Raw genomic sequence first — 24,836 nt, 5'->3', positions numbered from 1 at the left:
TTCCAAATTTTTTGTTTCTTTGGGGAAAAGTTAGATTTTTAAATCTTGTACTTTTCATCTTGATTTTGATAATGGTTTCCTTCTCTGAAATACTAGTCTCATCCTTAAAAGCTAGAAGGAAGGCAGTAATTACTGAGATTTTTAGTAATTTAGTCCGTTTTTCATGTTTTAAAACTTTAACTTTAAGAATAATTGGGTGTTTTTTTTTTTAGCTATTATGCAGAAGTTAGGGATGGAGAATATTGTTATTCCACATGTACATTAATGTTACAACTTTGGGCTTCTTTAATTCCTTTTGTTAAAGATAATTTAAAACTCATGACTGATATAAAATTTCTTGTTACATTTTCTCCAGATTTCTCAAATTAGACAACTATATTAAAGTGATTTCTGTTGATAACACTTGGAATGAGAAACCATATATAATGTAAAATTTAGTGGGTCTCCCCCCGCCCATCCCCCCCCCCCCCCCACACATGGTTTTTCTGGCTGTCATGACAGTAGTATTTTGCAATGGCATTGATAGTCAGGGACCACTTATTAAACATATGTATAGAAGATATATAACTAAGAAAGAAAACTAACCTGTTTTGGGGAAGGAAAAGTAAAGTTTATAGAGTTCATTGGTTTTCTTGTTAATAGTATACACTCGTGAAATATACCAAGATATAACCTATATTTGGTTCAAATACTCAGGGTAATTGAGTAGATAATATTTCTTATAAATGTAACATGTTTTTAGACTTGGCTTTATTTTTCGTTTAGTTTATTTATTATGATTTCGGAATACAGGACTGGGGACTTGGAAGCTGTAAAGTATTGGAAACTTTCAGTTTACAGAAACTGTCAGTTTACTTCTGATAGTCAGCATTTCTTCTTTTCATGCCTTGATTTCCTGCTGTACCCTCCACAGTATGGCCGTTATTCTTTGTTTTTTTCTTAGAGAATAATTTCCCTGAGAGTCTTTAATTTTAGGTTGTGATTCATTGACTATGAGGATTGTTAATTTGATCTAGTGTTGTGAATACATTATTTGTGCCCTCATTACTTACTGTGGATGAATGGGTTTTAATGTTTGTCTCCAAGAACAGCATTCCCTAATGTACAGTAGCATTGGGCATTTTTGCTTATCCTCTTGTTAATCATTGTTTTTTCTAAATCATGTTTAGATGTCTTTACGGAAACAGTGCCTCAGTAGCTTAACTGTGGTTCTCTGAGCCCCACCTTGCCTGCTTTCTTCTCTTTGTTCTCCTGATCTCACCAATGCCTTTTCTTTAGTGTTGCTTCCATCATCAGTGCTTTCAACTTCTTGTTTTTTTTGTGCTTTTAAATGATTAAATATGGATATCTGGTACCTATTTTATTACTTACATAATTACTTCAATGGTACTGAATTTTTAAACTCTTTAAATTGTGTCTTGATATGTGCAGAAGCTGATGGTTAAGTGTATATTTATAAGATCACCCTAGATAGAGAGCACCAAATCCTAACCCCTGGACTAGCAGGGGAAGATCATCTTAGAAATAAAAGTAAAATATATGAAATGTATTTCTTAGGACATCTTATAAAGATGTACTTAACCCCCAGCTTATAAAAATTTCAATTTAATACCCAATTTAAGACTTATACTTGTTAAATAAATTATATATATGTATATGTAGTACTATCACTGACTTAGAGCCAGACATCCTGGAATGTGAAGTCAAGTGGGCCTTAGAAAGCATCACTATGAACAAAGCTAGTGGAGGTGATGGAATTCCAGTTGAGCTATTCCAAATCCTGAAAGGTGATGCAGTGAAAGTGCTGCGCTCAATATGCCAGCAAATTTGGAAAACTCAGCAGTGGCCACAGGACTGGAAAAGGTCAGTTTTCATTCCAGTCCCAAAGAAAGGCAATGCCAAAGAATGCTTAAACTACCGCACAATTGCACTCATCTCACACGCTAGTAAAGTAATGCTCAAAATTCTCCAAGCCAGGCTTCAGCAATATGTGAACCGTGAACTTCCAGATGTTCAAGCTGGTTTTAGAAAAGGCAGAGAACCGGAGATCAAATTGCCAACATCCGCTGGATCGTCGAAAAAGCAGGAGAGTTCCATAAAAACATTTATTTCTGCTTTATTGACTATGCCAAAGCCTTTGACTGTGTGGATCACAATAAACTGTGGACAATTCTGAAAGAGATGGGAATACCAGACCACCTGACCTGCCTCTTGAGAAACCTATATGCAGGTCAGGAAGCAACAGTTAGAACTAGACATGGAGCAACAGACTGGTTCCAAATAGGAAAAGGAGTACGTCAAGGCTGTATATTGTCACCCTGCTTATTTAACTTCTATGCAGAGTACATCATGAGAAACGCTGGGCTGGAAGAAGCACCAGCTGGAATCAAGATTGCTGGAAGAAATATCAATAACCTCAGATATGCAGATGACACCACCCTTATGGCAGAAGGTGAAGAGGAACTAAAAAGCCTCTTGATGAAAGTGAAAGAGGAGAGTGAAAAAGTTGGCTTAAAGCTCAACATTCAGAAAAGTAAGATCATGGCATCTGGTCCCATCACTTCATGGGAAACAGATGGGGAAACAGTGGAAACAGTGTCAGACTTTATTTTTTGAGGCTCCAAAATCACTGTAGATGAATGACTGCAGCCATGAAATTAAAAGACGCTTACTCCTTGGAAGGAAAGTTATGACCAACCTAGATAGCATATTCAAAAGCAGAGACATTCATTACTTTGCCAACAAAGGTCCGTCTAGTCAAGGCTGTGGTTTTTCCAGTGGTCATGTATGGATGTGAAGAGTTGGACTGTGAAGAAGGCTGAGCACCAAAGAATTGATGCTTTTGAACTGTGGAGTTGGAGAAGACTCTTGAGAGTCCCTTGGACTGCAAGGAGAGCCAACCAGTCCATTCTGAAGGAGATCAGTCCTGGGTGTTCATTGGAAGGACTGATGCTAAAGCTGAAATTCCAGTACTTTGGCCACCTCATGCGAAGAGTTGACTCATTGGAAAAGACTCTGATGCTGGGAGGGATTGGGGGCAGGAAGAGAAGGGGACAACAGAGGATGAAATGGCTGGATGGCATCACCAACTCGATGGACGTGAGTCTGAGTGAACTCCAGGAGTTGGTGATAGACAGGGAGGCCTGGCGTTCTGCAATTCATGGGGTCACAAAGAGTCGGACACGACTGAGCGACTGAACTGAACTGACTAATATAGTATATGCAGTAACATATTTTACTTGCAGTTAGTAGTAAGGCATTTATAGTGTTTCTACCAGAAAAGATGGATTTCTTGCTTTCTTTTGTCTCTTCATTGTAGTCGCCTTCGTTTCTCTCACTGCTTGCCAGCAGTTGAATTATGAGAACTAGTGGATGGTGCTGTTGATGAGACCATATGTTCGTTATTAAATGTTAGATCCTCTTCATGTTCCCTGTTGTTGTCCTAAAAAAAGTATGTGATTGTGTTTTTCATTCCATAGCCTCTTTTGCTTTCTTGTTAGTCTTTTCTCCTTTACTCTTGTTCTTTAGTTTTAAATTTTATTATATACTGTTAATAGTGCTAATTTTAGTTAAGAGTGTCCTCAAGTATTTTAAAGCTTTTTGTGGATGAAGAAAAGATTCTAAATGCCTTGTTACGTTTTTTAACGTATATTGTTTCTCTCATTAGTAAACTGATTTTAGGAATGTTAAGCTCGAAAGAATGACTACTTTTTAAGGGTGTTTCAGCTTTTGAGCAAATTGAAAGTTTGTTTTTTTTTTTTTAAAAAGGAAGTGAGATCAGTCTGTGAACAAGCCAAAGCGCTACAGAAGTTCTTCAGGCAGAAAAGGAATTTGAGGCATAATCATTATCCCTAGTTCTATATTCACTTGCACGTTTCCCAGAAACCCGTTGCTTTTTTTTGCTAGGTGTGGAGGGTGCAGCTTTCCAGAGTAGACTTCCTCATGACCGGATGACTTCTCAAGAAGCAGCCTGTTTTCCGGATATCATCAGTGGACCACAGCAGACCCAGAAGGTTTTTCTGTTCATTAGAAATCGCACAGTAAGTTTCCTTGTTAGTTTTTTCCCACCTGAATTCTAAAAGGTACATATTATTTTATATAGAATACAGGGGGGAAAGTAGAGAGGAAAGAATTTTTAAGTTATCTATAATACTATTATCCAGAGATAAACACTGTTAAAAATTAGGTTTTTTCCTCTAGGTATTTTTTTAAATGTATATAATTTTTCTTACAAAATTGAGATCCTCCTTCCATGCATTCTTTGGATTCTTTTCATTCTTCAGTAGCCTTATAAACACACAATAAGAATCTTTATAAGCTTTTTAAAAATATACTTAAAAATAATCACTTTGTCTTTCCTTCTCAGCATAAGAGAAGCCCTTATTCTGTTCTGCTCATCTGGGTCATCATCTTCCTCTGGCTAAATGATTGTTTTTAATATCTGTGTAATATTTATTTGATAGGTGGGTCATACTTTTAACTGTTGGGCAGTTAAATGTCCATTTTACTTATTAAAGTGAAGCTCTGAACAGCTTTATACATTGTTGACTCTCATCTCTGATTATTTCCTTATGATAGAATTCTAGATAGAGTTCTAGAAGGAAAACTACTTTCTCAAAAAGTATGAACACTTTTTAAGATTTGATACATGTTGTCAGATTACTTCCCCGAGAACCTGACCCAGTTAATGCCCTCATTGAGTGAAAGTGAAAGTGTTAATTGTTCAGTCATGTCCAACGCTTTGCGACCCCATGGACCGTAACCCACCAGGCTCCTCTGTCCATGGGATTTTCCAGGCAAGAATACTGGAGTGGGTAGCCATTGCCTTCTTCAGGGGATCTTTTCAACACAGGGATCTGAACTCAGGTCTCCTTCATTGCAGGCAGATTTTATGGTCTGATTGATGATAATCTTTGCTGCTGTAGTAGGCCAAGATCATTTCATTTATCTTCCATTTCTTTGATTACTTAGACTGATGGCTTTTTCATATTTGTTAGTCATTCATATTTCTTCTGTGAATTTTTCTTTTACATTCTTTATTCATCTGAAGTTGTTTTTTTTTTTTTTTTTTAATTTGGCTGCCCTGGGGTCTTAGTTGGCCTGTGGGATCTAGTTCCCTGACTAGGAATCAAACCCAGGTACCCTGCTTTGGGAACACAGTCTTAGCCACTGGACCACCAGGGAAGTCCCATCAGAAATTCTTTAACTGTATACTGTCAGAACATATTTGTTAAACTCTGAAAGTGAAAATGTTAGTCACTTCAGTCATGTCCAGCTCTTTGCGACCCCATGGACGTAGCCTGCCAGGCTCCTCTGTCCGTGGAATTCTCAAGGCAAGAATACTGGAATTCTCAAGGCAAGAGCCATTCTTTTCTCCAGGGAATCTTCCCGACTCAGGGATTGAACCAGGGTCTGCTGCAATGCAGGCAGATTCTTTACCTGCTTGGCCGAGCCACCAGGGAAGCTCCATTAGTTATACTCCGGTGAAACAGAGTAGAAGAAATTCATGTTGAATTTCAGCTATTTTGGATATAGCTGAATAAATACTCAGAGATGTCTTTTTATTCACCACTAACATCTTTATTTTGACCATTAGATTGTAGAACTACTGCTAAATTTGGATTGTTAGATGCCATTTAGCTAGAGTGATTGGTAGGTTTGTGTAGTAGTGAATAAAGGTTCTTTTTGTGAAGAAAAAATTGGGTGATTTTTTAAAAAAGTGAATGGAAAAGTCCTAATGTGCATTTTTGAGGCTGATTTGTCTTATAATTGAATCAGCTTCTGTGTATAGCTTGTTAACATTTGTTCTAAGTAGATTTCAGACAAAATTGTCATTTTGTTGTTTCACCTGAGGGAAGTTTTCACTTTTACTTGAATTTCAGTGGTAGATTTATAGCGATCTCTGTTTCCTCTGATTCATTCCCTGTGACAGAAGTCCAGATTTGGGGAAGGACTAAGCGCAGATTTAAAGTTGTGGTCTCTGGCTATAAAACAGAATTTAAGTTATTCTTTCCTATAAGAACTGTGTCACTTGTCTCATGTTAAATTGCATCCTTTGCTTCCAGATTTTAAAACCACAATTTTAGAATTATTCAACTAGAACCTGTGATGTGAGCTTTGTATTATAAGATGGAAGGAGGAAAAAGGCTTATGTTGAAGTTTGATGGGCTTGGGCCCACGGCATGATTGAGGAATTCCATTTTCCTTTTGACAGTAGCCACAGAGAAAAGCAGAGGGTCCATATGAATTTGGTCATATCTCTTTGTAACTGAATTTATTTACACATTAACTCCTTTGAAATTTGATGGAGCAGTATTTATTAACTTTTAGCTAAGATTTAAATATGATAGTATTCCGCTGGTCTTGCCTTTTGTAGGTATGTATTCAATTTGAAGAGAATTCATGTTAGAGGCCATTGATTGTACCTTAATATTTGTCATTCCTCATTTTACTGCTTTTTCAGCAGTATTAGAAATAATTGACTCCTTTCTTAAATACACAGCTTCCTTAGCTTAACACAGTATTCTAGTTTTTCTGTTGCTTCCCTGGTTGTTGTCTTCTCTGAATGATTTGTAGGGTTGTCCTTAACAACAGGCCAACTATGTGAACTGGTTGGAAGTCCTTAAGGTCCTCTCCTCTCTCCCCTGTTCTTTCCTGCTAGGAACCCTTCTTCTGCACACTTGACTTCAGTTATTCCCATAAGCAAGAGGCTCTAAACCTCAACTCTCTGAACCCCAGCTGTGTATCTAGATGCCAGTCTTTCAGCTCCTCTTATTGTCTTTAAACTCAACTCATGATCTCTTATTTCAGTGTCCCTCATTCAGTAAATGGTATACCAATTCATTTAGTTGTGCAGGCTAATAACTGAGGAGTTATCTTTTGCACACACACGTCACCACATATCTAAATGATCATTTAATTTTGTATCAACTCAGTATCTCTGGAGATATCTAATCCAGGTTTAAATCCTTGTTGCTCCCAAGCTGAATGATTTTGACAAGTTACTTGGTAGGCCACATATTTCCCAGCTTCTTTAATTATTCCCTCATTTGCCATGGTTTTGTGTTTCATTAGTTTCTTTGTCAGAAATAAAACCCTTACTGTTTCATTGAAAGGAAAACCCATATTTGAGGCAATCAAATAGTGTATGTCTATTTGTATGTAATACAATTTTCTGTCATTCGATTACAGTTGCAGTTGTGGTTGGATAATCCAAAGATTCAGCTGACATTTGAAGCTACTCTCCAACAATTAGAAGCGCCTTACAACAGTAAGTAGTATGTTCCATAGGACTGATCTTGAACTGGATTGTGAAAATTGATATTTTTTTGCAGAAGCTCATGGCTCCTTGATATTGAATTTGTTAATTAATTTTCATACATATATTCATTTTATTTCACGCCTGTGCTGTGCAAAAGTGAGCCTTTTAGCAAAACTGTTTTGTGTGTTTGTAATTGTTCTTCTGAATTTTTATTTGTGATGACAGGTGAATGAGTTCAAGAAATTGCTAATAATCTCTCTAGACCTGTGTTCCAGCTTTAATCCACAGAGCACTTTGGTGGCATTCAATTGGCTGTATATTTGGCTTTTTCATTTGCCACTTGCCACCAATGGTGTTGTAAAGATTTTCCCAAAGTAAATGAGCATACTACTGCTATTTAAAGGGTTGGTTTTGTCCTTCATTTCATCTGTATTGGAATGTCATTCTTAAAAATTGAAGATTGTGTGATAGGCTTTTTGGACTACCACACAGACTTAACAGTTCTCAAAATCACTTTCCTAAAGGAGTCATATGACTTGAAGCTTATGGAAAAGATGAATAGAATGACTTCATGATGGAGAAATAAAGAAGAATCAGAGTTTTCCATTTAAAGTGCTAAAAAGATAAACATGTATTTAAATTCATTTTTCTGTAGGTGATACTGTGCTTGTCCACCGAGTTCACAGTTATTTAGAGCGTCATGGTCTTATCAACTTCGGCATCTATAAGAGGATAAAGCCCCTCCCAAGTAAGGACTAGCCAATGAATTTCATTGTTTTGGATTAGATTCCAGGAGGCTTTATTTTGATTTCTGATCCATATTTAGAGCCAGAATATTCCCAAGCTTATCTTCTTATAAGTCAAATTTAAACTAAAATCTCCTTATAAATATGAATTTCCTATAATTTCTGGTTTGATAAATACTTGGTAAAAGAGATGAATTTCCAATTTAAGAAAAAACAAAAATAGTTTATTAAAAATGAAAAATCAGTTATGAAAGTGGGAGGTTTGTTTTCTCTCATTGAGCAGTTCTTTAATGCAGTGATAGGGTTGCATTTTTATTTTTTTTTAATGCTGTTTACCCCTTTAATGGTGTCTGGATAATGTCTGCCAGGAGTCAGAAGATAGGGATAATCTGAGAATTAATACATCTATCTGTTTATTTGCACTTCCCTGGTGACTCAGATGGTAAAGAATCTGCCTGCAATGTGGGACACCTGGGTTCGATCCCTGGGTTGGGACAATCCTGTGGAGGAGGCCCTGGCAACCCACTCTAGTATTCTTGCCTGGTCCCTATAGACAGAGGAGCCTGGCAGCTACAGTCCATGGGGTTTCAAAGAGTCGGACACAACTGAGCAACTAAGCACACACATCTGTTTATAATACATTTATTTTTTTGCTTTAATAATTTTTTACAATGTATATATTTATCTGGCTGTGCCTAGTCTTGGTTGTGGCCTATGGGATCTTCAGTTGCAGCATTCGAACTCTTAGTTGTGGCACGTGGGGTCTAGTTCCCTGACCAGGCATCGAACTCTGCATTGAGAACACAGAGTTCCAACCACTGGACCACCAGAGAAGTCCCCTCTGCTTTAATAATTTTTAAGAAAAGGAAGGACTGCAGAAGTACAGCTTATAGAAAATAGCTTTAAGAATCAGTTGGTTGACTGCTCAAATTGTCCTAGTATAATTGTGAGGTAAATGTGGGAGATTATGCATAATAAGTTTACCAAGGATCACAGACACTGAAGCAAGCATGTGACTGAAGTAATGAGAAAGTAAATTTTAAGGTAAAGAATTCCATTTATAAATTTTAAACATTGAGTTAAAGTATAAGTCTCAGATATTTGTTAATTTGTATTCATATAGTTTTCCTATTTTGAAAATAACTAAATTATTTGTGAGACATCATAACGTAAAGAATTTAGAAATTTTCTTGATAAAAAATGATAAAAATATTAAAACTGTAACAGTGTTTTAATTTTTGTTCATTTTTTATTTTCAGCTAAGAAGACAGGAAAGGTAATCATCATAGGCTCTGGGGTCTCAGGCTTGGCAGCAGCTCGTCAGTTACAGAGTTTTGGAATGGATGTCACACTTCTGGAAGCCAGGGTAAGAATTTTAGTTTGGGTTTAGAAGCCCAACCTGATGAAAATATGGTAAGGAAATTATCTGTGGTAAATTAAGGAATCATACAAATTGAACTAAACCAAATTGATTTAAATAATACTCAAAAGTATTTTGATGGTGTTAATAACTACATCGAATAAAGCATTTTTGACAATAAGACTTTGAAAAGGGCTCAGTGAGTATTTAGAGTTTATATAATCTATATAGCCCTCTAGTGTATATTTTCAGGTCATTGTTTCCTACAATTAGCAACTTTCAATTTGTGGGCTTTGTTGAAATACCCTTTATAGAATGCAGTTACTTTTAGTGGTGGCTGTATTCTGTTCGATAGTAAAGGGAGAGGAGTTGCTTCTCAGGCAGCAGCTGTCTTTTACAGCCTTGGTAAATCCAAGATTCTGGCTCTTTACCATTAGTCCAGAGAGAGGAATGGAAGCTGAAGGAGGACGAGGATGATGGCACAGAGTAGAAAAAAAGAGTATCCCAATAGGACATCACTGTTCAAATCATTTTCATGAGTAATGTTTGAGATTTAATTATCTTTCAGTGGCTTAAAGACCTCTGTGGGCTCCTGCCACTTAAAATAGCAACAACAAAACACTTCTCACATAACCTAAATCATCTAAAATTTTATAAAAGCTTTCAAAATGTTTTGTGCAGTACAATCGAAATTTAATTTTTTTTAATGTTCTTTTCAGATAGTATGGGGAAATCAAAATAAACAATTTGTGATAGTCTTACTAAAAATAATATTTTATTCCTTAATTGGAAAATATCTGTGTGCCTGTGTATCCTATGTACTGAGAATACAGTAAAGAATAATGGAGGATCATTATGATTCCTACCCATGTGTATAGGTTTTTGTCTTGTTTTGCTTTTTTTCATTTGTTGGTCTGGAGTTTACAGAGTACTCACGTAACTCATGACTGAGGTTTCGCTGCAGCTCAGTAAGATTTCCCTATATTTGAAAATCTCCAGTCAGCAAAGATAACATTTGGGCCTTTTTAGAAATGAGAGGTATTGTCAACGGTTCATGTTCAGTAGACACTGCCCTTGGGCATGAGGCTACATTGAAGAGGCCTTTCTCAGAGAAGTTGTCTATCAAATCAGTCACACCTGACTTTGACACTGGGGGACAAGAGTCAGAACACGGTGGTAGAAAAATGACCTTAAGTGTTGAAATTTGTGTGCAGGTATTTTCTTTGTGGGTGGCCCTTGCTCAGCCTGTACAATAAGTGGTATTAGAGACATTGGGGTTGAGAGCTAAATAGTACCTATAACTGATATCTTCTGGCTATTAAATTTTTTCCTATCTCATAGCACTTAATTCTGTTCCTTTTATGTGTCATTATCTCCCATTCCCTCAAATAGTTAAACTTCATTTCCTCTTTGAGCTAACATCATACTCCCATGTAAACTCTACACCTTTTTCTTTTTAAGTTATCAAAGAGGCCTGAGATGGTACTTTGCCAGGTTATTATGATTAAACTAGAATTAATTTTAGCCGTTTAATTTTTAAAAAACAGGATCGTGTGGGTGGACGAGTTGCTACATTTCGCAAAGGAAACTATGTAGCTGACCTTGGAGCCATGGTAGTAACAGGTCTTGGTAAGTAGTTTAGTTTTGTGCTACGATTTCAGGGTCTGAGACTCATAAAATGGTTTAATCTTATAAAGTCATAGATTCAGTTTTTAAATACATTGGTTTGGATTCTGTTCTTAGTCTTACGTGTATGTGCTCAGTCGCTCAGTCATGTCCAACTGTTTGTGACAACCTGGAAGGTTCTTCTGTCTATGGAGTTTTCCAGGCAAGAATAGTGGCCTGGGTTGCCATTTCCTTCTCCAGGGGATCTTCCCCACCCAGAGATCAGACTTGTGTCTCTTGTGTCTCCTGCACTGGAAGGTGGATTCTTTACCACTACACAAGCTGGGAAGCCTGTTCTCAGTGTTAGTGAAAGGTAAATTGGCAAACAGTTCTCTGAAAAGATATATCAGTATGTGCATAATTTAAAATGTGTGTAGATTTTGCCCTGGCAAATCTAGTTCTAGGAAATTAACCTAAAGAAAATAGACAAGTGAACCATATTGTGTTCAAAACATTTTCAGTATGGGGTAACAATGTTAGAAACTGCAGATTAGAAGATTAAATTGTTATTCAGTAAGAACTCTCCAGCTGCTAAAAATTTGTAGCTCCATATTAACATGAAATTATGTTCACAATTTATTGCTAAGTTGAAAAATGATTATAAAACAGTGCATGTGTTATGATCCTTTTGTGTGTAATGTCTAATCTTACGCACATAAAATCTAGAAGGATCTGTCAGTTCATTCGCTCAGTCGTTGTCCGACTCTGCGACCCCATGAATCGCTGCACGCCAGGCCTCTCTGTCCGTCACCAACTCCCGGAGTTCACTCAGACTCAACGTCCATCGAGTCAGTGATGCCATCCAGCCATCTCATCCTCTGTCGTCCCCTTCTCCTCCTGCCCCCAATCCCTCCCAGCATCAGAGTCTTTTCCAATGAGTCAACTCTTTGCATCAGGTGGCCAAAGTATTGGAGTTTCACCTTTAGCATCAGTCCTTCCAAAGAACACCCAGGACTGATTTCCTTTAGAATGTACTGGTTGGATCTCCTTGTAGTCCAAGGGACTCTCAAGAGTCTTCTCCAACTCCACAGTTCAAAAGCATCAGTTTTTTGGTGCTCAGCTTTATTCACAGTCCAACTCTCACATCCATACATGACCACTGGAAAAACTACAGCCTTGACTAGACGGACCTTTGTTGGCAAAGTAGTATCTCTGCTTTTGAATATGCTATCTAGGTTGGTCATAACTTTCCTTTCAAGGAGTAAGCATCTTTTAACTTCATGGCTGCAGTCACCATCTGCAGTGAGTTTGGAGCCCCCAAAAATAAAGTCTGACACTGTTTCCACTGTTTCCCCATCTGTTTCCCATGAAGTGATGGGACCAGAAGCCATGATCTTCGTTTTCTGAATGTTGAGCTTTAAGCCAACTTTTTCACTCTCCTCTTTCATTTTTATCAAGAGGCTTTTGAGTTCCTCTTCACTTTCTGCCATAAGGGTGGTGTCATCTGCATATCTGAGGTTATTGATATTTCTCCTGGCAATGTTAATTCCAGCTGTGCTTCTTCTAGCCCAGTGTTTCTCATGATGTACTCTGCATAGAAGTTAAATAAGCAGGGTGACAATGTACAGCCTTGACGTACTCCTTTTCCTATTTGGAACCAGTCTGTTGTTCCATGTCCAGTTCTAACTGTTGCTTCCTGACCTGCATATAGGTTTCTCAAGAGGCAGGTCAGGTGGTCTGGTATTTCCATCTCTTTCAGAATTGTCCACAGTTTATTGTGATCCACACAGTCAAAGGCTTTGGCATAGTCAGTAAAGCAAAAGTAGGTGTTTTTCTGGAACTCTCTTGCTTTTTCCATGATCCAGCAGATGTTGGCAATTTGATCTCTGGTTCCTCTGCCTTTTCTAAAACCAGCTTGAACATCTGGAAGTTCACGGTTCACGTATTGCTGAAGCCTGGCTTAGAGAATTTTGAGCGTTACATTACTAGCGTGTGAGATGAGTGCAACTGTGCGGTAGTTTGAGCATTCTTTGGCATTGCCTTTCTTTGGGATTGGAATGAAAACTGACCTTTTCCAGGCCTGTGGCCACTGCTGAGTTTTCCAGATTTGCTGGCATATTGAGTGCAGCACTTTCACAGCATCATCTTTCAGGATTTGGAATAGCTCAACTGGAATTCCATCACCTCCACTAGCTTTGTTCATAGTGATACTTTCTAAGGCCCACTTGACTTCACATTCCAGGATGTCTGGCTCTAGGTGAGTAATCCCACCATCGTGATTATCTGGGTCGTGAAGATCTTTTTTTGTACAGTTCTTCTGTGTATTCTTGCCACCTCTTCTTAATATCTTCTGCTTCTGTTAGGTCCATACCATTTCTGTCCTTTATTGAGCTCATCTTTGTATGAAATGTTCCGTTGGTATCTCTGATTTTCTTGAAGAGATCTCTAGTCTTTCCCATTCTGTTGTTTTCCTCTGTTTATTTGCATTGATTGCTGAGAAAGGCTTTCTTATCTCTCCTTGCTATTCTTTGGAACTCTGCATTCAGATGGGAATATCTTTCCTTTTTTCCTTTGCTTTTCACTTCCCTTCTTTTCACAGCTATTTGTAAGGCCTCCCTAGACAGCCATTTTGCTTTTTTGCATTTCTTTTCCATGGGGATGGTCTTGATCCCTGTCTCCTGTACAATGTCACGAACCTCCGTCCATAGTTCATCAGGCACTCTATCAGATCTGGTCCCTTAAATCTGTTTCTCACTTCCACTGTATAGTCATAAGGGATTTGATTTAGGTCATACCTGAATGGTCTAGTGGTTTTCCCTAGTTTCTTCAATTTAAGTCTGAATTTGGCAATAAGGAGTTCATGATCTGTAATGTTAACTAATTTTTGGTAATAGGTTCAGTGACTGAGCACACACGCACACACTGTTTTGCTTTCTTCTTTATGCTTATATGTTTGTTTTACTTTGGGCATTTTTTTGGTATTAATTCATATACCCTAAGCTTTAATATTTTAAAATTTGAGTAAAAATATTTTTTCTTTGAAGTTTTTGTTGCCTTTTCATAAAGTATGTGAATTTAATTGTTGAAGTTTTTTCTAGGAGGGAATCCCATGGCTGTGGTCAGCAAACAAGTAAATATGGAACTGGCCAAGATCAAGCAAAAATGCCCACTTTATGAAGCGAATGGACAAGCTGTAAGTTGACAGCAAACAACTTTATGCAATTTCTTTGGTTCAGTTGAAAGCAATTTTGGAAAAATATGTGGATGAACATGCACACATACAAATATGAACTGAGGGTAGAAATAATGTGGCTTTATTCAGATTCTTAACTCTGAGCTATATAGGATGGAGTTATAATAGCTGCTTAGGTATTTAAATACTTAATGAAAGTTAGGCTAGCCAAGTGATTAATTTTTTTATTTGGCTGTGGCCACCTATACCCTAAGAGACCTGTAGAATGACCACCTGATTCTTCATTTCTTTGTGTTGTGCCTCCCATCATGTGCTTTAGCTTTGTGTGCTCTTCATGATTTCAGTTTTATGTTCATAGGATCAGGTTTCTGATGGGCTAATAGTGAATGGCAGTACTAAATTGATGCTTAGGTAGGTTAAAGTATTTGTTTATCAGAGGCATTTGTTGTTGTTGTTTAGTCACTAAGTCACATCCAACTTTTTGCAACCCAGGAGACTGTAGCCCACCAGTCCATGAAATTTCCCAGGCAGGAATACTGGAGTGGGTTGCTATTTCCTTCTCCAAGAAATTTTCCCAACTCAGGGATCGAATACACTGGGCACCAGGGAAGCCCAGATAGGAGCTTCCTATAGTTAGCATGGCAGTAACATGAAAGTGATGTTTAATATGGGAGAGTGGGAGTGTTTTAACAACTGCCTGATAGGTTATGTGTCAGTTCTAATTTTTTAGGGGTCTGTGAAACTCAAAAGTTTGTTTTCAGTGGAAGTTTGCCAGCTCCCCTGTTAGGAGTAAAAGAGACTGTAGTTCTCAGAATATAAACACATTGTCACCTTTATATTTCAAGGAAGAAAAGGTTTGCTATGTATATGGCAGTGTAGCTACTGTTATTGAAAGTGGTAATATTCCAACTCTAGAATTTTTTGTCATAGGTCCTGTGGGACATCCTCGCCTTTTACTATCTACCTTTAGGAAAAGACTTTTTTATAGGGTTCATATCAGAGAAGTACAGACTTTCAGGGAATGCTTTGGTTCCCATCCCCACCGTTCTGGATCCAAATTTACTTCTAGGGCTTTTCTGGGGGTGAGGGAAAAGGGCAAGCAGCCTTCTAACAATAAAATAGAAAAAGATGAAGTAGACGTTAATTCAGCAATTCTATAAACTTCTATTACTTGCAAAGATCTGTTAAAAAAAAAAAAATGCAGAGATGAATAAGACAGTCCCTGCCATATAAGACCTACAGTCAGGTGGGACTTGTACACAAATTTTCAAACTTATATAAATGTAGAAAGAGTACTATAAAAGGCTCCCATTTTTCCAGTCTAGTTTCATCTATCCAGTCTTGTTGAGAGCGGAGGAAGTGACATGACCAGATAGATGTTTTAGGTGGATAGACAATAATATAGAGAATTGAATTGCGGAAGCAAGGTCTTTGAAGTTGATATTATATCCTCAAGAAGTAATGGAATCCAAGCCAAAGATTATCACTAGTCTTTGAGACACTATCTTTTTTTTTTGATTTTCCCGAATGTAGAACAGGTTCATTTAGTCTTTCTAACAGTAAAATGTGAGGTTTTTTCCCCTAGTAGAGATATCCAGAGGAATGGTCTGCTTTTGTGGTATTAGATAAGCTGTAAAACATTCTAGAAAACATTTGTTTCCAAATAAATGCCCTTCTCCAGGGGAATCGTCCCAACCCAGGGATCAAACACAGGTCTCCTACAGGCAGATTCTTTACCATCTGAGCCACCAGGGAAGCCCATAGTATAGCAACATTCACTCAAATATGGCCTACAACCAGCTGCCAATTCATGAACTGTTGGTTACTGATATGGGATGAGAGAAATATCTTGTACCAGAATGTAAATAAACTGCATCCTTTTAACCACAGTGTTAGTTCACATGGCTTTGGTAGCAGGAGTTTTCTCAGTGAAAGAAATGTTGCTTTAGTTTATGTTCTGGCATAAGCTCCTTATCTCACCAGGACCAGCTCTTTGAGTAGCATTCTAGTAAACAGTTGTTAAGCTGGTGTGTGGTTTTCAGCATTTTGTTGTTATTCAGCTCTGATCTTTACAGGATTTTTCTTGGTTGGTTTGTATTTGGTAATGCAGCTAAATGGTAAGGAGGATTCTTCAGGCATTACTAAATTTGAGGAAAGAATTTCTTTGTAGCTTTGAGTTCTGCTTGCCCTGTTAATGTTTCTGTATCTTGCTGTTCCCAGTAATCTAGTTCAGAGGACGAATGGATACCTATTGACTAGCAGACTGGCTTTTGGCTTATAGCCAGATTAATTTATACTCATAGTCAGATATGTTTCATGGCTTTAGAAATCTAAGGAATCTCACTCGGTTGCTTCCTTTCCTCACTTTGCAGGGGAAGAATCTAAAGCACACACATGTGTTTGCCTGACGTCACCATAGTCAATAAATTGTAGAGTCAGGTCTCTTGTCTGGTGTTTTAGCTTTTTTTTTTTTTTAACTTAAAAAAAAAAGGTTTTATTGGTATATAGTTGCTTTACAGTGTGGTGTTAGTTTCTGCTGTACAGCAGGGTGAATCGGCCACATGTGTGCATGTATCTCCTCTTTTGGATTTCCTTCCCAATTCGGTCACCACAGAGCACTGAGTAGAGTTCTCTTTGCTATACAGTTGGTTCTAACTAGTTATCTACTTTATACATAGTTGTGTCTATATGTCAATTCCAGGGTCCCAATCCATCCCACTTCCTCTGGTGTCTAATGCCGTTCTGCCTGGCTGAGAGCCCAGGGAAGGTTGGGGCAGGAGAGGTGTGCAGTTCTGTCAGTGTGACTGCATCAGCTGAGTCTCCTTCTTTTATTAAAAGAACTTTTTTTAATTGTTACTCTAAGGAGGCCCACCTAGAATACTCACTCAGCCATTGCTTTTTCTTTAGTAAACTGTTGTACAAAACGGGATGTGTTGCTCTATTCTCTCTGTATAGCATCAGTAGAAAAGAGGGTAATTAGATGGTTCTTTTGTTAGTACACAAAAATTAAGTACTTCATCCTATACAAGAGCAGCAGCAAACTCAGTTATAAATACCACTTGTAATATTGTCTTAAGGGCTTCCCTGGTGACTCAGTGGTAAAGAACCCACCTGACAATGCAGGAGTTGTAAGCTCAATCTATGAGTTGTGAAGATCCCCTGGAGAAGGAAATGGGAACCTACTCCAGTATTCTTGGCTGAGAAGTCCCATGGACAGAAGGACCCTGCAGGCTATAGTCCATGGGATTGCAAAGACTCAGACATGACTTAGTGAGTAAACAACAGTGTTGTCTTAGGAACATATTACCATATCCAGGCATTTTGCTGCTATAGGAAAAACATCATGTAGTAAGTAGTTTTTGTTACATTACCTTGTTATTGTTTTAATCACAGTCACAAGAATCCCTGAAAGAGCTTGCCTCTCCCTTCTCTCTGGTCTTACACTGGCAGCTAGGATGTTGAACTAATAGAAGTATCTTCCAAGCCTATAAAAACAGTCAGAGTTAATGAAGCAGCTGCCTTGCTCATTGTCATTATTAATTGATGATGGAGTCATACTCTGAATTATGCTGTAATTAGTTTTGAATGGATAAGGTTGGAAAATAGGGTAATTCATGTTTTCAGTAGCATTTTGGGAGTCACCAGTGGGAAGTCTGAAAACCTGGATTGTGGGGGAGACTAGAGAAATGGCTGAGTGTTTTCTGCATCTCCTATACACCAGCTAGTAACTCAGGGGCTTTAGATTCTTGTTTTGTTTTCAGCTCTTTTTGAGTCATGAGTGTGAGAGAGAGGGGTATGTGTGTGTTGTTATTATCAAGTGAGATCCAAAGGCTCAGTAACTACTTGGAGAAACAGATCCTGATTTTCTACTTGGGAATGGCTCAGAGGAAGAAAGGTAACTCTTGAAGGGTAATGCATACCAGGCTTCTTATAAATACCACTGATTGGGTACACTCAGTACCTATCGTAACTTACCAGGTATCCAGTTGTGTTCATATAGAGTGGTGTCTAGGTTATTATAGTTTTGACACAGGTGTCTTGGCCTTTTCAGTTTTCATCCTTTTTGGAAACATCTTTGGTATCTTTAAGGCAGTCTTTCTCTACCCTTGAAAATCATGACTGCCAGTCTCCGCTTTTTATGTAAAAATCTCATGCCCTTCTTTAATGTTTTTGAAGTTGCAAAATAGTTATTTTTCCCTCAAATATAGTTACAATACTGACTTTACTTTTCCAAACTATATTAATTTATTCATTTAACAAGAATTTACTGAGCACGTATGTGCTAGGAATTGCTAGAGTGTACTCCTTAGACATGCCATGTGTTCCGTCTCCATATGGCTTAGTCCCTGCTCTAGGAAGGTCAGTTATTTACATCCCCTATTCTTAAGAGAGAACGGGAGGGAGGCAGCAGTCTCCGTTTATAGAATCACATTGAATTTTATTGAGTTGGCCAAAAAGTTCATTTGGGTTTTTGTATGGTGTTACAAAAAAACCTGAATGAACTTTTTGGCCTACCCAATATTTAGATTACAGATATACCCCTTGCCTTATTCTCCCTTGGGGTCAACAACTATCTTTCATTTCCCTTAGCTATTTCAGAATCTGAGTTGGAAACCCCTCAGATGTAAATTTGTTCTTCCACGATTTACCAAAGGAACCAGTGTTTCGTTTTGTAGTTACAGAAGTGCATGGAGATGGGAGAGGTGGAGACTGACTGTAACCTCTGTTGGCCGGATTTGGCCATTACAACTTTTTTCAGGGTGTTACTTTTTCCTGAGAATTTCTCTTGCTAAATGTCAGAACTTTTCAGTACCTGGAACCTAGGTGTACCTTAACCCCATTTTTGCTCTGCTGCTAGAGAACTTATGCAGACTGGAAGTGTGACAGATCGGCAGTGTTTTTGAAGACCTACCAAGCTTGTAATGATAGAATGCAACCAGAGATAGAACTAAGAGCTATCTTTTCTTTGCGATGACTTCTTGCAGAATCTGGGACCCTGTCCAAAAAGTTGCTTGGCTTTCCCAAAATTTATTCTGCATGGGCCAGTCACATGGTCTCCCCAACCCATGACCATGTTCAGGGATGCTCCGTATAATCTACAGGACCAAAACAGTCAGGATTATAATCCATTTACAGGAGTGAGACTCACCAAATTTTTCATCTGGAACCATTTATTTGGAGACTTTTGTAGAGAAATAAATGGTTTTGAAGAATCACAAAATCTGTTTCAAGTGATAGCATTTTTGTTTGATTCTTTGCTAGAAAACTGTATCAGTGATTCTTTCCCAAAAGAATACATGGTTTGTTGTTTTGTGTTCTCACTGTGGTGTAATAGAGAAATCCAGCTGCCAGCAGACATTTTGCTAATAACTCTGGTAGTCATTTGCTGAGTTCCTTTCTCAGAATGCAACTAAGAGTCTAGAATAGAATGCTCAAACTAAACTAAAATTATTGAGACTTGTATTTAAAGACTGCCAATATTTCAACATCCTTTCATAATTATTTGTGAAACTAACGGAGTTCAAGGGTTCTCACCAAAAGGAAAGAAATGACGTGAAACGGTATTTAAGGACTGCTTAAGGTAGTCAGTTGCTAAAATTCTTTCATTGTCTGAGTCAACTGGAACATAGGTAATTAGCTTAATTTTAGAAACAGATTTAAGGTTTAAATACATCAAACATTTTGGTTTTCTCCCAGTCAGTATTAATTTCCTAATGGACAAATATTTTATTTACTCTTTTCCAAATAATTTATTTAATTTCAAAGTGGAATTTTTAAATTAATGGGAAGACAGTCCAGGTATCAAAGGTATCCGTGGTCTCACTGCCAACATTCCAATAACTGCTTAACTAGCAGATGACGGATGGGGCCTTACTGCTGACTGGACCCCTGAGTCAGAGAGACGCGCTAGGGCTGCAGTCGTGTCATTCTGGTGTCGGTCAGACGTGGCAGTGAGCTTTTGGTTTGCTGTTTGTTTGTTTGATTCTGTTGTTCTTGTTACTGTTCAGTGTTTTTCTTTTTCTCTTTTATTGAATTTTACTTTATTCTCTGCTTTCTGGCACCATCTCCCTTGACCTCCCTACCCTCCACCACCACCAAAAGTGCCTTTCTTTTGCCCATTTCTCTGCCTTGACTCCCGTTTTAGTCTCTGTACAGTCTGTTCCTTATTTCTCTGGTGGTTGCAGCTTCTGAGCTAACAATGCTTCTGTCATGCTATGTGTTTAAAGCCTTGATTTTACAGCTGTCTCACAAAACTAAACTTGACGTGGCTGTTGGGCTGTTATTTACAGTTTATTTCTCTCTCTGCTGCACTGGTTAAAAGGACACTGTCAAGGTATTTTTTTTTTCATAATTTTTCAAGTCATTTTCCTCACTGTTTACAATAACCCATTAAAAGCTTGAAACTTAAATCTTTCGCTTCCAGAGATCCTCTCCATCATACATTCACACTGGTTTGTTGTTGTAGAGTTGCGCCTATATGTTGGACTGGTGCCATTTGAGTTTTTGTCATTAAAAGCGCATGTAAAAAGTCAAGTTTTTTGTGGTGGCATGGGTGGGCTAAAGGGGAAAGTGTAATGAATCAAGTGGGCTGCTCAGCAAACAGAGGGAAGAAAAAAGGTCAAATTTGGTCCCTCTAACCTTGACAGTGTCCCTTTAAATATTTCTCTACCACACACCCTGGAACCCAGTTACTGAGCCTTGAAGTGCTGTGTACTTTTTCAGTATGAACTTCCCTATGTGACTGTCACTCTAGCTGTAAAGATTAAAGCTTGTCTAAAGCAAGCCACATAGTTGGCACTGGAAGAGCTTTAATCAGTACCATTTGCACACATATGTATTGGCACATTCTGCCCTATTGTAGTGGCATATGTGATCTGGCCCCCCTTGCTGCTATAGCATCCTCTTGCTAGGCATTTTAGAAGCCATGTATAGAAGTATCACCATTTGTACTCCAGGAAGAGCAGTCCTTCACATTGCATCTGTGATCAGTTAGGATTTCATAAATATGGAGGTTTCATATTGAAAATGTAATTGATTCCTTTTTAAAGGAGCACCAGATTTAGAGTTTTTAGAATCATCTTTTGTAACATCATTGAGGGAATTAACACCAAGCAAAATTTCAGCTTTGTTTTAAGCTTCTCTGTATATGACCTGTATACACCCTTATGCCAGAAAGTGAAGAGGAACTAAAAAGCCTCTTAATGAAAGTGAAAGAGGAGAGTAAAAAATTGGCTTAAAGCTCAACATTCAGAAAACTAAGATCATGGCATCTGGTCCCATCACTTCATGGGAAATAGGTGGGGAAACAGTGGCAGACTTTATTTTTTGGGGCTCCAAAATCACTCCAGATGGTGATTGCAGCCATGAAATTAAAAGATGCTTACTCCTTAGAAGGAAAGTTATGACCAACCTAGACAGCATATTCAAAAGCAGAGACATTACTTTGCTAACAAAGGTCCATCTAGTCAAGGCTGTGATTTTTCCAGTGGTCATGTATGGATGTGAGAGTTGGACTGTGAAGAAAGCTGAGCGCCAAAGAATTGATGCTTTTGAACTGAGAAGACTTGAGAGTCCCTTGGACTGCAAGGAGATCCAACCAGTCCATCCTAAAGGAGATCAGTCCTGGGTGTTCTTTGCAAGGACTGATGCTGAAGCTGAAACTCCAATACTTTGGCCACCTCATGTGAAGAATTGATTCATTGGAAAAGACTCTGATGCTGGAAGGGATTGGGGGCAGGAGGAGAAGGGGACGACAGAGGATGAGATGGCTGGATGGCATCACCGACTCGATGGACATGAGTTTAGGTGAACTCCAGGAGTTGGTGATGGGCAGAGAGGCCTGGCGTGCTGCAATTCATGGGGTCACAGAGTCGGACACGACTGAGTAACTGAACTGAACTGACCTTCACTGTATCATGTCGGTGAGGAAAAGTAACTGATGGGACAGTAAATGAAATTCCTAACAAGATCACTTCCATCAGCTCTGGTAGCTGTGAAAACAGAGCAAGTAGGGATGTCACCAAGAGCCCCCCTCTGGCTGTGGGATTGAAGGGGTAGGTCAGGTGTGTTTGATCCACCAAGTCCCAGGTACCACCCTGATACATAAATGGTACCAAGCTCCAGAGCCTGATTCACAGCCTTGTTTCTCAACATAAACCAGAAGATTCTCCCAGGTATCTATTTCTCAGGCTCAGGGGGATTCTCTAATTCATAAAGATTTCCTGATGTTTTCCATGTGTAATCTTTTAGAACTTGATGCTTTAAAATATTATTTTGATTGAGTCAGTTATAGTGTCTTTCATATTTACAGTTTGGAAGGAGAATTGCCATCCTTTCCCCTTTGTTTTGGTGCAGATTCTACTTCTCACCATATTCTTTTTGCCACACCACGGCTCATCTGATAGAGTTACTTGTGTTGGCTCATCATTGAGAGGGCAGAGGCTAGTGCTTTGAAACCATCTGTTTAATTGTGAAGGGCACAAGTGAAGGTGTTTCAGATGAGAAGTGAGAGTTTTACTGTGATGGTCTGATCCACAATAATTACCTCTGTTCTTCCTCACCTTAGTAATTATTAGGACTTTCGTATTTTGTTCCTTATTACCAATTTTAGGTTGATTGTAAAGTCAAATTCCAAATTTGGAAACCCATTTCCCATGCCTAACTTATTATGGCAAGAGATGCTTTCTTTAGACATACTTTATTCTTCTCACTGTCCCCATGAATTCAGCAGTGGAACTGCAGATACAGTTTACTTTGGGGCTGAATTGAGTATTAGCAGAGGGATTTGTGTCAGCTAACTGATGGCATCACTATGCAGGGGCACAGCAGGGATTTAGGAGCATGTTCTTGCAGCTTAATGATCTGCTTTGCAATCTGTTCTCTTCCCCCACAATAGTGAGCCAGACTTGGTACCTCAGTTACTCGTAGTCTTAAGAGCTTTGGACATTCAACCTTGAACTTAATTGGTGCCATAAAACACTAGTACTCTGAGAATTAAGATGCTATTGTGTTCTTATTAATAGCCATGAATTTCACTTCTGTCTTCACTACCCCTATCTGAAATTGTTATCTTAGAGGGGAAGCAGATACCATGTTGTTCTTATTTTTTTCATCCTGCCCTTATTTACAAGGTGCTTGGGTGTGTTGACAGTCTTTGTTCTCCAGAACTTTTCCAGTGTGTTGTCTGCATGTCAGCCCGGCTTATCTCAGTGCATGTCAGCTCCAGGGCACCTTGTGCTCCACATGACTTCACTCACCACCAGTGTGAATCCTGTGGCTGTTCATAGAGGTGGAGTTCCAGCTCTGAGGGCCAAATCATGAGAATAGGGAATATCTGGGCTGAAACATTTCATATCTCATTTAATGGAATTGACCACTTCATAGAAAAGATAGTTTGAATCATTGTCCTCAAAGGCCTCTCCTTTGAGATACATATTTTGACCTTTTAAACTGTAGAGCATTTGTGTTTTCATGGATGGCTATGTTTAGTCTTGTAAGGACCAACTCTGCCCTACTTCGAATTTTCAGGTTCCTAAAGAGAAAGATGAAATGGTAGAGCAAGAGTTTAACCGGTTGCTAGAAGCTACATCTTACCTTAGTCATCAACTGGACTTCAACGTCCTCAATAATAAGCCTGTGTCCCTTGGCCAGGCATTGGAAGTTGTCATTCAGTAAGTACTTTGATACTGCTTATTGTATTGTGGATTTTGTTTATAGATTGCTGGGTAGTATTTTAAGTTTCCATCAAGTCTTATTTGAGCTAGTTTTCACTTATTTTCATATGATAGTTAAATCTAAAAATAAAGCTTTTTAAAATAAGTCCATACATGATCCTTAAGGCTCTCTCAATTGTAAAATTCATATCTTTTATGGTATTGAATTGATTGTACTTAAATAACCTACAAAATAATTTGCCACCAGCCAACTTCCTTATTCCAAAGTCTTAGAAATTTTAGTGGGCCTTGATACCATCAAATGTTGTGGATGGGCACCTGTCTTACACAGCACGGGTAGCTGTGTGAGCAAAGCACATATATTGTCTCTTCAGGTTACAAGAAAAGCATGTCAAAGATGAACAGATTGAACATTGGAAGAAGATAGTGAAAACTCAGGAGGAACTGAAGGAACTTCTTAATAAGGTAAAATTCTGTATTTTTATCTGTCAGTCTTTCAGTATGACATTATTGATAATTGTTGCTGGGAGAAACAGATCTTTGCTGTAACAGATTGCCTTTGACTGTTGCAAAGCTGGTCTAGTGCCCTCTGCTGGAGTCTAGGATGAAAAGGGAGATCAGCTGTGCTGGGGTCAAGTTCCCACTGATGAAGACAACATGTCAGTAGCCAGGATCATAATTCGTTGGCCTAAGGATTTCACTTGAGGTGCCAATATGAGGATATTCCTCAGTGGTACGAATAAGGGGGCCCTTGTGTATTTCACCTTCCAGAGCCCCAGCTCCAGACTGGGAAACTGTTTCTCCGCATCCTGCCAGCTGCAAACTTGGGGGCTTTATAATTGCAAAATCTGGGTGCATCTTTTGGCTGGGCTCTTGGCCTCCCTCTTCGACTGTGCTTCATGTCTTTATCTTGTCAAATGAAGAGGTCTCTGGCACACCTCCTTCACGAACTGTGGTGTGGAGGACGCGAGAAGAGTGGCAGAGAACCAACGGCGAG

At 38.6% G+C, this 24,836-nt stretch overlaps 1 protein-coding gene across 4 annotated transcripts in view; it reads left to right on the top strand.

Moving 5' to 3' along the window:
• The window catches only part of KDM1A (lysine demethylase 1A), a 66,010-nt gene that overhangs the window by 28,279 nt on the left and 12,895 nt on the right, over positions 1-24,836 (top strand). For 2 of the 4 annotated variants that reach the window (XM_027520869.1, XM_027520850.1), the window contains 9 exons: positions 3,907-4,040; positions 7,192-7,270; positions 7,917-8,009; positions 9,267-9,373; positions 10,915-10,996; positions 14,071-14,165; positions 20,488-20,499; positions 23,694-23,836; positions 24,214-24,304. In XM_027520869.1, the coding sequence (XP_027376670.1) occupies positions 3,907-4,040; positions 7,192-7,270; positions 7,917-8,009; positions 9,267-9,373; positions 10,915-10,996; positions 14,071-14,165; positions 20,488-20,499; positions 23,694-23,836; positions 24,214-24,304 (836 nt within the window). The remainder of the gene's footprint in view (positions 1-3,906; positions 4,041-7,191; positions 7,271-7,916; positions 8,010-9,266; positions 9,374-10,914; positions 10,997-14,070; positions 14,166-20,487; positions 20,500-23,693; positions 23,837-24,213; positions 24,305-24,836) is intronic. The other 2 variants (XM_027520879.1, XM_027520859.1) reach the window with 1 other exon arrangement.

This window comes from Bos indicus x Bos taurus, chromosome 2 (assembly GCF_003369695.1).
Source record: "Bos indicus x Bos taurus breed Angus x Brahman F1 hybrid chromosome 2, Bos_hybrid_MaternalHap_v2.0, whole genome shotgun sequence".
NCBI lineage: Eukaryota > Metazoa > Chordata > Mammalia > Artiodactyla > Bovidae > Bos > Bos indicus x Bos taurus.
The sequence above is the reverse complement of the archived record's forward strand: the minus strand, read 5'-3'. Positions and strand labels throughout refer to the sequence as shown.